Genomic DNA, 15,270 nt, shown 5'->3' on the forward strand with positions numbered 1-15,270 from the left:
CCATCCCAAAGCAACGGAATACACATTCTTCTCTAGTGCCCACGGAACATTCTCCAGAATTGATCACATCCTAGGTCACAAATCAGGTCTCATCCAATACCAAAAGATTAGGATTATTCCCTGCATGTTTTCAGACCACAATGCTTTGAAACTAGAACTCAGTCACAAGAGGAAAGTCGGAAAGAACTCAGATACATGGAGGCTAAAGAGCATCCTACTAAAGAATGAATGGATCAACCAGGAAATTAAAGAAGAATTAAAAAAATTCATGGAAACCAAGGAAAATGAAAACACAACTGTTCAAAATCTTTGGGATACAGCAAAGGCAGTCCTGACAGGAAGGTATATAGCAATACAAGCCTTTCTCAAGAAACAAGAAAGGTCTCAAATACACAACCTAACCCTACACCTAAAGGAGCTGGAGAAAGAACAGCAAATAAAGCCTAAACCCAGCAGGAGAAGAGAAATGATAAAGATCAGAGCAGAAATCAATGAAATAGAAACCAAAAGAACAGTAGAACAGATCAAGGAAACTAGGAGCTGGTTCTTTGAAAGAATTAACAAGATTGATAGAGCAATCTACACATTCAATGCAATCCCCATCAAGATACCATCCACTCTTTTCAAAGAAATGGAACAGATAATCCTAAAATTTGTATGGAACCAGAAGAGACCCCGAATAGCCAGAGTAATCTTGAAAAAGAAAAGCAAAGCTGGTGGCATCACAATTCCAGACTTCCAGCTCTATTACAAAGCTGTCATCATCAAAACAGTATGGTACTGGCACAAAAACAGATACATAGATCAGTGGAACATAATCGAGAGCCCAGAAATGGACCCTCAACTCTATGGTCAACTCATCTTTGACAAAGCAGGAAAGAATGTCCAATGGAAAAAAGACAGTCTCTTCAACAAATGGTGTTGGGAAAATTGGACAGCCACATGCAGAAGAATGAAACTGGATCATTTCCTTACACCACACACAAAAATAGACTCCAAATGGTTAAAAGACCTAAACGTGAGACAGGAGTCCATCAACATCCTAAAGGAGAACACAGGCAGCAACCTCTTCGACCTCAGCCGCAGGAACTTCTTCCTAGAAACATCGCCAAAGGCAAGGGAAGCAAGGGCAAAAATGAACTATTGGGATTTCATCAAAATAAAAAGCTTTTCCACAGCAAAAGAAACAGTCCACAAAACCAAAAGACAACCAACAGAATGGGAGAAAATATTTGCAAATGACATATCAGATAAAGGGCTAGTATTCAAAATCTATAAAGAATTTATCAAACTCAACATCAACACCCAAAGAACAAATAATCCAATCAAGAAAGGGGCAGAAGGGGCGCCTGGATGGCTCAGTCAGTTAAGCGTCTGCCTTCGGCTCAGGTCATGATCCCAGGGTCCTGGGATCGAGTCCCGCATCGGGCTCCCTGCTCTGTGGGGAGCCTGCTTCTCCCTCTCCTCCTCACTTGTGCTCTCTCTCTCACTATCTCTGTCTCTCTCTCTCAAATAAATAAAGTGTAAAAAAATAAAAGGCTTTCCTTGAAAAAAAAAAAAGAAATGGGCAGAAGACATGAACAGACATTTTTCCAAAGAAGACATCCAAATGGCCAACAGACACATGAAAAAGTGCTCAACATTGCTCGGCATCAGGAAAATCCAAATCAAAACCTCAATGAAATACCACCTCACACCAGTCAGAATGGCTAAAATGAACAAGTCAGGAAATGACAGATGTTGGCGGTGATGCAGAGAAAGGGGACCCTCCTACACTGTTGGTGGGAATGCAAGCTGGTGCAACCACTCTGGAAAACAGTATGGAGGTTCCTCAAACAGTTGAAAATAGAGCTACCATAAGATCCAGCAATTGCACTACTGTGTATTTACCACAAAGATACAAATGTAGGGATCCGAAGGGGTACGTGCACCCCAATGTTTATAGCAGCAATGCCCACAATAGCCAAACTGTGGAAAGAGCCAAGATATCCATCGACAGATGAATGGATAAAGAAGAAGTGATATATATACACAAGGGAATATTATGCAGCCATCCAAAGGAATGAGATCTTACCATTTGCAACGACGTGGATGGAACTGGAGGGTGTTATGCTGAGTGAAATAAGTCAATCAGAGAAAGATATGTATCATATGACCTCACTGATATGAGGAATTCTTCATCGCAGGAAACAAACTGAGGGTTGCTGGAGTGGTGGGGGGTGGGGGGGATGGGGTGGCTAGGTGATAGACATTGGGTAGGGTATGTGCTATGGTGAGCGCTGTGAATTATGCAAGACTGTTGAATCACAGATCTGTACTCCTGGAACAAATAATGCAACATATGTTAAGAAAAAAGAAAAAGAGGATAGCAGGAGGGGAAGAATGAAGGGGAGTAAGTCGGAGGGGGAGACGAACCATGAGAGATGACGGACTCTGAAAAACAAACTGAGGGTTCTAGAGGGGAGGCGGGTTGGGGGATGGGTTAGCCTGGTGATGTGTATTAAAGAGGGCACATTCTGCGTGGAGCACTTGATGTTATGCACAAACAATGAATCATGGAACACTACATCAAAAACTAATGATGTAATGTATGGTGATTAACATAACAATAGAAAATTTTTTAAAAATGAATAAAATTAAAAGAGACAACTCTTTGGATCCTAAATAAAATAACCATATTTCATCCAGCTCAGCCAAAGACTTTGATTTTCTTTTCTCTAAAATCAATTCTTCATTTTAAATTAAATACAAGCAGCCTTCCAGTTATGGAATGAAGTCACAAGAATAAAAGGCACAGCATGGGGAATATAGTCAATGATATTATAATAGTGTTGTATGGTGACAGCCGGTAGCTACACTTGTGGTGAGCATAGCAGAACGTATAGAGAAGCTGAATTACTATGTTGAATGCCTGAACCTAATGTAACATTATGTGTCAACTATACTTAGATACAAAAATTTTTTAAATTATTTTTTTAAGATTTTATTTATTTATTTGAGAGAGAGAGAGCACAAGCAGGGTGAGGGGCAGAGGGAGAAGCCGACTCCCTGCTGAGCCAGGAGCCCGATGCAGGGCTCGATCCCAGGACTCTGGGATCATGACCTGAGCCAAAGGCAGATGCTTAACTGACTGAGCCACCCAGGTGCCCCTCAAATACAAAATTTTTAAAAATAAATGAAAGTTATAAAAGAAAACAAATTATGATATATATTGAATTGAAACCTTTAAAGCCAGGAATTAGCTTCTGTTTTTTTTTTTTTTTCTGTATTTTCATTTGTACCTCTCAATAGAGTCTGCACTTTATATTGCTTTAGAGAGTTTGTATCTGTATTTTTCTTGTATTTCTGCTATTAGGTCTACAAGAGGTCTACATTTTTTTAAAATTTTTAAATTATTTTTTAGATTTCATTTATTTATTTATTTGACAGAGAGAGCGTGCGCATGAGCAGAGAGAACAGCAGTGGGAGAGGGAGAAGCAGACTCTCCGCGGAGCAGGGAGCCCGACGCCAGGCTCGATCTCAGGAACCAGGGATCATGACTTGAGCTGAAGGCAGACGCTTAACCGACTGAGCCACCCAGGTGCCCCTTTTTTTTAATTTTTAAAAAATACTCAATTTTGGAAAGCTTCCCCTACTAGACTTCAAATAACCTTGGCAACAAGGTCCTGTTTGACTTCATCCATGCACATGTCTCAGTTAACAAAGCTCACTGACTTGCTCATAAATACTGCTTGAATAAAGGAATGAATACAAAATACCTACCTACAAACATATAAGCAGTATGTCTGTTTCAAAGCACTGTTTACATCCACTGCCTCATTTAATCCTTACAACTGCTTTACGGTGTAAATATACCATCCTATTTTACAGATGATAAAAATGAAGTTTAGACAGATCTTGTGACTTTCTAACAAGGTGATATAGCTAGTAGATACTAGGCAACACTGGACCAGGCCCACTAATGATGGTTCCCATGCTCTTGCCACAATATCAAATGATAAGTATTTAAGTCATTCCACAAACAGAATCTGAGATGCAAAATCAAGAACTCAGGTTAATAGTCTGGCTGTTAGAGAAACAGATTATGAAAACCAATGAATAATTCAAACATCCTTTTGTCAGACTAGTCTTTGAACAGAAATTATAATTAGTCTGCCCAGTTAGGCATCGTGGAAACTGAAATCACCCTCATGGAAGGACAGATCACCCTCCCTTGGAGTCTCAGAGAATGAATCCCTGCTGCAAATCTCCAGACCAAGGAAGCAGTCCTAGTGGTTGTTTTATTTTTCAAAACATATCTTAAAGTTATAAAAACAATGCGTGATTATTTCAGAAAAAAAATAATGAAATAGAGATAAAACACCAAAATTAAAAAATTTCAATTATCTAAATCCCATCACCTAAAAATGAACGCAGCTTACATTTCAGTGTATATATCTCTACCTTTGTCTAATACTAACACAAAAAAATAGGATCATATGATGCAAACTTCTTAGTAACCTGCTTTTCTCCCCCAAACACTCTATTTTGTGCATAGGTTCATGTCTACAGCCATTTGTCTATATGGTTCTTTTAGTAGCTGCCTAGTAGCTCACCATTTAGATTACTGTATTTGACTAATCTTCTGTCACTAGATATTTGGGTTGCTTGTTCTTTCTCTTTTTTTCTATTATTAACAATCAATAATTTTTTTCTATTATTTCTTTCTATTTTTTTGTTCTATTATTATTCTTCTACAGCAACAGCAAAACTCTGCACACACATCTCTGTGTACATGTCCAATTATTTCCTTAGGATAACTTCCCTGAAGTGAGATTACTGGGCCAAAGAGCACGTATTCAGGGTGCCTTCTAACTCCTATTGTAAATTGCCCTCCTGAAAAGTTGTACATCCTATTGATAAAGGATGTAAATGCCTGTATCAATGTATCTCACCAAACCTGTGCATTTTTTGATCAATGCTGTTACCTTTTCTAAGAGTTTAACCAGGAGGGAACAAGGCAAGCGGGTTGAGATCAGGGCAGTTGAAACAAAAAGAAATGCCAAAAGAGTTATTTAATTCCTTCTTTGGAGTCCCTCCCACACTCTGGTATTTTTCCAGTTTGAAACTCTAGCCTGGATGGTTCCATCCTCAGTTCACAGCCCAAATTTCCCCACCTGTCCTTCTTTACATTATTTGATTAGGAGTCAGTCTCTCTTCACTAGTGAGTACATTGCTTTGAGATGAGGGTTCACCTTATATGTCAAGGTTTGGACAGCAACATTGCCCAGTAACAGGGTCACCCTGACATGCCTAAGGATTCCGAAATTTCAGAAACAACCTTGTTAGAATGAACTGTTTAATACAGTCTCCCACACTGATCTGCCAGCCATGGAAACAAGGCCACATTGAGGCTGGTTAAGACACAGGATCAGAGGCCTAGAGCTGGTTGTACATTCCTACTTTGATTCTTCCTCCTCCTTTGATTCTCCTCCCTGCTCCCTGGGCCCATCCCCTCCTAAGTCCTCCTCCACTAGTTGGTCACTGAAATGCCTTTGTGTGCTTTATTCTAAAGGGGTGCCATTCTGAAGCTACATTCTCATGGTCCATTCTTTGCTTTCCATTTCCCATTTGCTCAGTGATGGGGGATCACACCTCCATTCTTCCTAACCGCCCCCCCCACACACCCCCAAACCCAGGCAGGACATTTGATAGCTTTGCACAATGACTAACATTTCTCTTGTAATTCCTGGGTCTCTTCCTTCCCATCAAGGGAGCTGGTAGAAGCCAGCCTCCTCAGTTTAATTATGCAACCCCTTTCTCCCTCATGATTGGCAGAGTTCGACAGAAAGAGTATGCTCCACTGAGGTTCAATGTAGAACTGGATAGTGCATAGTCACCCACATTACTCACTTTATGTATGTTCCTGTGCTGGCAGTGGCCACACTCAGGGAGGGTAACAAAAGAAAAGACATGTAAACTTTGTACAGGGACATAGCAACCTTTGTCCTGGAAACTCACCGCCTCAATACCTGGCTTTTAACACCCCTAACACTGAAGAGGGGGAGGAAAAATTATAGCAGGCGGGACAAGTGGGCCTAAATCTAACTCCCGTTTCGGCCAAACCTCCTCCAATACACGTTGTGCACAAACTACATTCTCACCGAGAAACGGAAAATCATTGTTTTCTACCCCTCAAACAACAGTTCCCAAATTTTTCCAATTCACCAGAACCTAGCATAAACGTACTCATCTAGTTTTACCGATTTTAAGGGGATCATTAACTGCCCTATTTGTAGAAAAATAAACAGAAAGTGACAGAGTCCAAAGTCCAACCTTTAGCCAAAATCATATACTAAACATCCTCAGGGCAAAAGGAAAGAGAGCGGAGAAGACACTGGAGAGGCAACTTTGGGAGCTGTTCCGAAGCCCAGCCAAGGTTGGGGCCCCGCACTGCTTTCCAGCCCCCTGGCTTAGCCGCCTCCTTTCCCCTCCGCACCCACTTCTCCCCTAAGCTGCCGGGGCGAGCGCTCCATCTTGGCCCCGCCCCGGCCCCGCCCGAGGCCCCGCCCCGCCGCCGACGTCAGTTGTTATGTCTCGGCCCGGGCAGGGGCCCACAGCTGATTCTCTGCTGCCGAGGCGACTGACGCGGCCTCGCGAGGTGGCCGGGGCGTCGGGGACGGCGGCCGCGACCCGCGCCGCCCATCTGAGCGGGGCGGACGCTCCGTGGCTAGGAAACCGCCCCGGGGCCGCCCAGGGAGCCGTCTCGGGCCCATTTTTGCTTTTCTTCTTCAGGACCGTCGGCCCGCGCGCCCTATTTCTCTCTGCAGAGACCGCGACGCCCCCTCCCGGGCCGGGCCGCGGTGCCCGCCCGCCTGAAAGGCGCCGCCCGCCGGCCTGAGAGAACCTGGAGCCGCCGTCGCCGTGCCCGCCGCGCCTCTTGCGGAGCCTGGGCGGCCCGCGGGGCCTGGGGCCTGGGCGCCGGGCGCGGCGCTGCGGCGGCCGCTCTTCCCCGCGCTGGGCCCGGGGCCTGGCCGGGCCGAGCGCCGCGCCCTCCTGACCGGCCCCAACCGCCTCCCGGGCTCGCCGCCCCACCGGCCCCGGCCTCCCGCCAGGACCCCGCTTCCTTTGTGGATCTGAATGATTTTGGGGGGCCTCCTCCCTCCCTCTTGAGATTACGGTGCCGGAAGGCCGACCCGCCACCTCGGTCAGTGCCCCCCGCCCGGGTAACGTCCCTCGTTTTGTTCCTCCCCGCCGGCGCTCCCCCCGCCCCCGCTCCTGTCGGTGTTTGACTGATGGGTTTTTTTTAGTTTTTTCCCTTTATTTTTCTCGTCTCCTGACTGGAAGGCCCCGCGCGAGGCTCTGCGCCCGGGCCCCTCCTCGTCCTTTCCTCACCCTTGCACAAATAGCCAAACCCCCAGCCCCCCGGCCGGCGATGGCGCGACAGTGAGGGCGGCGAGGCCGGACCACGCTGGGACAGTGCCCGCGCCCCGGCGGGCGTGAGCACACACTCCCCCGCTCTCCGCCCCTCTTTTTCGTCTTCCGAGCTCTCTGAGAAGAGAGAAGACGCAGGGGAAGATGTGGCTGAAGCTCTTCTTCCTGCTCCTCTATTTTCTGGTCCTGTTCGTCCTGGCCAGGTTTTTTGAGGCCATTGTGTGGTATGAAACTGGCATCTTTGCCACCCAACTGGTGGATCCGGTGGCGCTGAGCTTCAAGAAGCTGAAGACCATTCTGGAGTGCCGGGGGCTGGGATATTCGGGGCTGCCCGAGAAAAAGGATGTCCGGGAGCTGGTGGAAAAGTCAGGCGAGTATCCGGCCCCGCTGGGGTCCCCTCCCCCCGGTGGAGGGGGCGACTTGTACTTCCTCGTACTTGATGGTTCCTCCAGAATGAGGCATTACCTGGAAGGGTTAAGCAGACTACTCCAAGAGCTGTCCAGGTTTTCTTAAAAAAAAAAAAAAAAAATCCAGTTTTGAGAAGGGGGCTGGAATTATTTGCACGGGTGTTGCCGTGTATTTTTAAGGTTTGTTTTTTAAATAACATATAAGTGCAGCTTCTTAGCATTGTTTACTAAGAAACAATTTTTTTTTAAAAAATAGGGACTGTCAGCTGGTTGCAGACAAACTGGAAAGCACTTTTTGTCGGTTGAAATTCATAGGGATATAAGAAAAGGAAAACCCCAGAACGTTGTCTGTAGATAGCAGTATTTGTCACAATAGTAATCATAGCGCAATAACAGGAGGGGGAAATGTTGGAATACTTAATATTAAAGAGGCATTTAGGGCTAAGATTTAAATTTTAAATCATGAGTTTAAATATAGAAAAAGTGTAAACTGTACAGCATTAGCTTTTCATTCTTTAAGTTTGGTGAAAATAAAGTGAATATGTTTTGTGAATGCCTATCTTGTTTTGGAAGAGTTTATATTTCTGTCAGCGTTTTAAAAAAATCCTTATGTCTTGGATGTAAACTTTTTCCTTTTAGAAGTCACAGATACAGCTGCATCAACTTAAATGGATTGAGAAATAGAATGGAAATAGTGCTAAGAGAATATTTATTTAACATCTTAAGCAGTGCATTGTTAGTGACTGTTGGTTTGGGGGTAGGATTGAATAAGAAATATGGTTAATATTTTCACCCCTGGACAAAATATATCTTTGTTTAGGTAAATGTCCTAGAAGGGGAATGTACTGTAACTTGAGAAAGACATTCTGAGTTGCTGTAGGAAGCAGTTGAAACTGATGGTTATCTTTTTTGTTTCAAATATATCTGCTGTGTCTTTTACAAGACAGTTTTTTTTCCCTTATTTAGTACCCTATAGCCCTTGTTGTGGGATAGACAAGAATACTAACTCCAGAGGACTTTAGCACTACATATTTGCCAACCTTGAGGATTATCAAATTTGTATCTAACTACTGGGGTAGAGGAGGGAACCCTCTGTAGATGCGATGCTTTTTTTAAGAGAAGACATAAAATCCATTTTTTTTTCTTGCCTCTTGTTTACTGACTGGTTTATGGTGACTGACTTCTACCACAGGGGTGGGGGATGGGAAATGGAGTAAAGATCTCTAATAAATGAATTTTCTAGGTTTAGAAGTATCTTAACTGCCAAAGCTAAATCATTTCTCATGGTAAAAAAAATTTAACAACACTTTTTTCTTTTGACTTTTATTTAGTGTTGCTTCCTTTGGGCCTAAAAATACTTGTCACTTCGGGTGTACAAGGAATGCACATATCATTTAAAGAATACACACAGCCCACAAAAGTATGACTCAGATCACACATTTTATAGCAGAGAAGTCTTGGTATAGCAATTTAACTTTATAATTTAGATATTCATTGTAAATGATTTTGCTGCTGTCATGCTTGTTTTCACATTTAAGGCAAAAATTAAAATAATTTGACATTAGTGTTTACTTCTTATTTGATGATAGAAGTTCTCAATTTACACAGTAAATTTGAGTATGAGTGTGGTTTTTTTTCTTATAGGTAATCTTTTATATCTAACCTTCAAGTCTTATAAACCCTATTGCTATTTTAAGCAGGTGGTAATGGCAAATTCTGTAAACCCATTTCTAAATCTTGTAAGTCAGAAGTATATAAATCACTGTTTAAAAATTATTTGAAGCCCGGCATGTTATACACAAAACTAAGTAATACTGTGATGGCTTTTTGGACTTACCAGGAAATTAAGTAATTTCTAACAAATTATGTGATGACCCCACTAGAATATAAGCTCCATAAGAAGATGGATTTTTGCCTGACACATAGTAGGTTTTTATGACATTTTTACTGAGTGAATCTTAAATGGGTAGGTATATTCAGGTTCTACTTTTCTGTAGACTGAACTAGAAATACTGGGACATGATTTTTAACAGTGTAAAATGGAATTAATCATTGAAGTTAGGAATGTAGAATTTTTTTTTTTTTTAAGATTTTATTCATTTGAGAGAGAGACAGAGCACAAGCAGGGGGAGAGGCAGAGGGAGAGAGAGAAGCAGACTCCCTATTGACCTGGAGCTCATGACCTGAGCCCAAGGCAGATGCTTAACCCAGATCTGAGCCACCCTGAGAATGTAGAAGTTTTGAAATCTTACTAGTGTTATTTTTTTCCGTTCTTCAGGTGACTTGATGGAAGGTGAGCTCTATTCTGCACTCAAGGAAGAAGAAGCATCTGAATCCGTTTCTAGTACCAATTTCAGTGGTGAAATGCACTTCTATGAGCTTGTAGAAGACACAAAAGATGGCATCTGGCTGGTTCAGGTATCAGAAACAGTGACAGAAGTGAAATTATTTTTACCAGACTAGTATTCACCAGCTAGTGACACTTCTGTGTACTTGTGTCATGTTTCTTAAACATAACTCAGTCCTCATAGGGAGGCTCCACTGTCCTCTTAAAGAGGTTTTGCAGACCAAGGAAAATGAGAAGTGAAGATGGGGGAAAGGAAGCTTTGGGGAAAGAGAGTTGACAAATCCATTGTAGTTGCTGGATCTTCATTAAAGTTAAGAAATACACAGATATATTCCTTTTGTTGAGCGATTTGCACTGTTTCAGTTTTGGTTAACCAGTTTTTAAGTCAGTGATCCAAATGACTTTTGTATCTAAAGGAAGAACCCTGAAGTAAATTATAGTAAGAAAATCCTGCTATTAGGGAAATAGCCAACTTTGTGACTATAGAGGACGAGATATTTTGGGGAGTGGTGGAGAGTGCTCATTACTCTGTTTATGAAGTTGATGAAATGATAATTTTTTTTAAACCCTAAACTCTTGTGATATCAAAACTGAAAATTAATTAGCATATTGAGTTGTAGAGCTATGAAGGGCCTAAAAAATAGTCTTTTATGCTTCACAGAGATTGAGTTATAGAGCTATGAAGGGCCTAAAAAATAGTCTTTTGTGCTTCGCAGAGTATGCTTATGTACCACTGATGGTAAATGAGTGGGCACACATTATCATTTATGGATTTTAATGCAAATTAGAAAAGTCAATATTATATTGAACATGTAATTTCATAAATATGATTTAGGGCAAGGCTAAAGTTACTTAAATTGTTAAAAATATAAGATCACTTAAAGTAAAATATCTAGTAAATTAACAGCATGATTTTGGCTAACATTATGAATATTGAATCAGGATCAAATCCCAGGACCCCAAATGTCTTGTCCAGTACTATTGTCATTTCACACTGGGGTTAGCTGTTTGATTCAGGGTATAAAAATCAGAATTGCTTCTTCATATTTCTTTCTGAGGACAATGATGTCAAATATGGTAGAAAAAGCTAGGAGTTCAGAGAACTTAGATGCAGATCTGGTCCTGTCATAGATTTGCAACATAATTATGGGTAGACAGATTTTCTGTTGTACCAGGCTTCAAATAAAACATATACATCTAAAGAGGATGGAATAATACTGTGGTCCACGGAGCTAAAGAGTAAAGAGTTGAGATTTGGGAATTCTTTGGGTGATTACATTAGCTATTCATCACTTTCCTTTACATGCAGTCTTCCTATTGTGTTTGACCTTTTACCTGCCAAATAATCTAAGTCTAATTTTTAAATTCAGCAAAGGTGAATGCAAACATGGAGCCTGCTTCAGATTCTCTCTCCCTCTCCTCCTCTGCCCCTTCCTCTGCTCTCTCGCTCTCTCTCTCAAATATAAATATACAAATATATCTCTCAAACAAAAAAATAATATTAAAGATAAACATGGATTAAACCCTGTTAATAGGTGACAAAATTCAAATAGTTTATTTAGCAGTTAGTTGTATGCCAGGCCCTGAGATAGACTAGGAACATAAACCAGGCTAAGTCCTTGCTCTCTCAGGCAGCTTACAACATGGGAGGTTATGGGTATAGTCTATACATTACCATCAAATTCTAGTTTATCTCTCTGTGAATTAATTGGTTTTGGAAAATAAACTAGTATCTCCAAAGCTTTAATTTATAAGTAAATAGTTATTCCATTTCCTTTCCCAGATACTTATATCTGATGGTCTGATCAAGAAAGACTTGTTGGCTTTGATAATTTTTAGTTTTATTTACTGAGGTTGAGTTGACTAGCCTGTCCCATTTACCTGTGTTCTGTTTAAATGTTTGTCCAATAATTGAATGATCCCATAGAGATGAATAATAAATAGATGCTGAACACCTTCCAAACTTGGAAAAGCCATGTCAAAAGCCTAAATATATTCTTTTAGTATATAGGATTCTACCTATAGATAATTAACACATTCTGGTTCACTAATTAACATATATTCTAGGCTTTAAATGATCTACTGTTCTTTAATTTTTTTTTTTAAGACTTTTTAAAAGAAGATTTTATTTATTTATTTGAGAGAGAGAACAAGCACAAGCTGGGGAGGCAGGGCAGAGGGAATGGGAGAAGCAGACTCCCGGCTGAGCAGGGAGCCCGATGTGGGGCTCGTTCCCAGGACCCTGAGATCATGACCTGAGCCCAAGGCTGATGCTTAATCGACTGAGCCACCCAGGCCCCCCGCCCTGGGGTTCACCTGGGTGGCTCAGTTGGTTAAGCTTCTGACTCTTGGTTTTGGTTCAGGTTATAATCTCGCAGATCAAGCCTCTCATGCAAACATGGAGCCTGCTTCAGATTCTCTCTCCCTCTCCTCCTCTGCCCCTTCCTCTGCTCTCTCGCTCTCTCTCTCAAATATAAATATACAAATATATCTCTCAAACAAAAAAATAATATTAAAGATAAACATGGATTAAACCCTGTTAATAGGTGACAAAATTCAAATAGTTTATTTAGCAGTTAGTTGTATGCCAGGCCCTGAGATAGACTAGGAACATAAACCAGGCTAAGTCCTTGCTCTCTCAGGCAGCTTACATTCCAGTTGAGAGAGGTATGCAATAAATAAGTAAATATTTAATATAGCATCAAGTTAGTGGAAAATGCTAAGAAGAAAAATAAGGAGACTGAGAGTGGCAAAAAATTCTGATAAGGGGACACTTGAATGAAATGAAGAACAAATAATGATAGTGAATGTTAGCATTATAAATTCTAATCACTAAATTTTTTTCCTCTGAAAATATTAAATAAGCCTCATAAGCTATTAGTAGTTGAAAAATGACTCCTAAGAAAAATGGAATGTATGTGGTTTTCCATGTGTTCATGGTAGTAGGACATACATTTAATTTTTCCAGTGACCTTCAGGATCTGTACTGATCACCAGTGTCTGGCTTGTGTCTCTTGGGGCCAGTCGCTTACATCTGTCAGATGGCTGTCTTGGGTTAGAAGAACAATCTCTGGCAGGACAACTGAGAAGACTGAGATTGAAACCCTGTCTTCACGCATTCTGAAGTCACCAGCTAAGCTAATCAGCACAGACAGTGGTGTAAGCATTTAAAAGAGGGCTGTTGGTTTTTTGTTTTTAAATTGAAAATGTTAGAAACAAGATTAAGTATTCTCTCAGTTGCTTGTCATTCTTTCAGCTTAGGTCATATTTATCTAATCTCTTTTGAAGGATAACTTTTAAAATTCTGTTCTTAGTAATTTGAATTATTCTTTTCTATTTATTTTAAAAAGCTAATTTCAGTTTGCTCTGTCTTTTTTTTAAATTTTTGATTATGCATAGATCCTGGCCAGTTCAATCCTCTTCAGATTGCCTTTATTTTAGGTATCCTGTGTAAGAAATATTTAAGCACACCAGAATTCTTTGTTTTCCTCCCATTTTTCTAACATCATTCCTTACTCCTATGAATTATGGTTTTCTTTTGTATTTATTGAGAAAAAATGCAGTTAGATGGCATATGGTTGATAATTAGCACTTTAGGCTTCATAAATCATGTCACTGAAAGGATGTCTGGATTTACTTATTTAGAGAAAATACGACTTTAATAAATGGGTATATGACTTAGCTATTCCATCACATAGCTCATTATTTTTTTGGAATGGATTGGTAATCTAGATTGATTATTATCTTTTTTGGTGATACCAATGTGGAATGGTGATGCTACATGAGAAAAATTGAATTTGTACAGTTTATTTAATTCATCCTATATTTCTTGTAATTCCTATCTTCTGTGCAATTCACACTTTTATTTTCTGCATGATACATGTTAATGGCCTTTTTATCTTTCTCTTAATTGTTTTAAGATGTATTAATGCTCATAAATTATCCTTACATTGAACCAGAGTATTAGGATGCTCCTTTCATGTCAAGTTTTTCCATGTCTATCCTATATTCTCTGTAATACGAGGTGAAAAGAACTAATTTTAGTTTTCCAGGCAGCAATACATATGGGACATCTTTATCATCAATATACTATGTAACCCATGGAACAACTGAGTCCTCTTTTTTCCTAACAGTTCTTTCTAACATTCTAAGTTTTCCTGCTTTGTTCCTAACCTCAGCTCATATCTCTCATCAGTTATTTATCTTTTAGTGTTCTGGATTCTTTGGTTTTACCACCACCCAATCTTCTGAGCATCACAAATTGAAGACAGTTATTTTTTTTTTCTCTCTCTCTTCAGAAAACTCTTAGAGAGGCAGATGGAACAATGGCTAGGCTTCTGAAATGGAAAAGTTAGCATGCTCTTTGGGTTTTATGGGTTCATCCTATCTTAACATTTCTGTTTCTCCTTTTTGACCTTGTTCAACGAAGGACTGTGATATTTGTTCCCTACTGGCTTTATCCCCATCATAAAGAATTTACTGTCACTGGAATTGAGGTAGCAGTGAAAAGCATCATGTGATTTAAAGTAAAGCTTTGGGTCAATATTTACTGAAGTATTATGTTACTATATTTCCTCTTTGGCTAAAAAGAGTTAATAGCTATCTTAAAACTTATTTAGCTTTGTTCTAGACAATAGTTCTATCCTGGGAGATTCTAACCTATTTATTCCTTTCATGACACTACTCTGAAGGTGAAAGAATGGCAAGCCATTTTATCATTTATTTTGTATGGTGAAAAACTTTTATTTTTGTTTATTCATAAAGAAAGCTAGTGGGGATACCAAGGAAATAATTAAATGCCATTGAATTTTGTTTCTGTCAATCACTTGTCCTCACTTTTAATGATTTTATACAATTTGCATATATTTATTTAAGTTGGTCTATGATTTTGAAAGTAGAAACTCCCCATTAATAATGAAATATTGGGGGATGCCTGGGTGGCTCAGCCGGTTTAGTGTCTGCCTTTGGCTCAGGTCATGATCCCAGGGTCCTAGGATCGAGTCTTGCATCGGGCTCTTTGCTCAGCGGGAAGCCTGCTTCTCCCTCCCCCACTACCCCTGCTTGTGCTCTATCTCCCTCTTTCTCTTTCTCTGACAAATAAAT

General features: G+C 40.5%; 1 protein-coding gene and 1 long non-coding RNA gene across 6 annotated transcripts in view; both read left to right on the plus strand.

Annotated features, from left to right (window-relative positions):
• The window catches only part of LOC141373591 (uncharacterized), a 91,430-nt gene extending 86,925 nt beyond the window's left edge, over positions 1-4,505 (plus strand). For all 3 annotated transcript variants that reach the window (XR_012379750.1, XR_012379748.1, XR_012379749.1), the window contains one exon: positions 3,430-4,505. This is a non-coding gene — a long non-coding RNA (uncharacterized lncRNA). The remainder of the gene's footprint in view (positions 1-3,429) is intronic.
• A 2,073-nt stretch (positions 4,506-6,578) lies between these two features.
• RNF103 (ring finger protein 103) overlaps positions 6,579-15,270 on the plus strand; it is a 114,139-nt gene continuing 105,447 nt past the window's right edge. Inside the window, exons 1-3 of one of the 3 annotated variants that reach the window (XM_025868257.2) lie at positions 6,579-7,783; positions 10,099-10,238; positions 13,192-13,326. In XM_025868257.2, coding sequence (XP_025724042.1) covers positions 7,558-7,783; positions 10,099-10,238; positions 13,192-13,326 — 501 coding nt within the window. In that variant the 5' untranslated portion in view covers positions 6,579-7,557. The remainder of the gene's footprint in view (positions 7,784-10,098; positions 10,239-13,191; positions 13,327-15,270) is intronic. The other 2 variants (XM_025868258.2, XM_073897442.1) reach the window with 2 other exon arrangements.

The sequence above is a fragment of the Callorhinus ursinus genome, unplaced genomic scaffold (assembly GCF_003265705.2).
Source record: "Callorhinus ursinus isolate GAN/ISIS: 27379988/994484 unplaced genomic scaffold, GSC_fseal_2.0 scaffold10, whole genome shotgun sequence".
Lineage (NCBI taxonomy): Eukaryota > Metazoa > Chordata > Mammalia > Carnivora > Otariidae > Callorhinus > Callorhinus ursinus.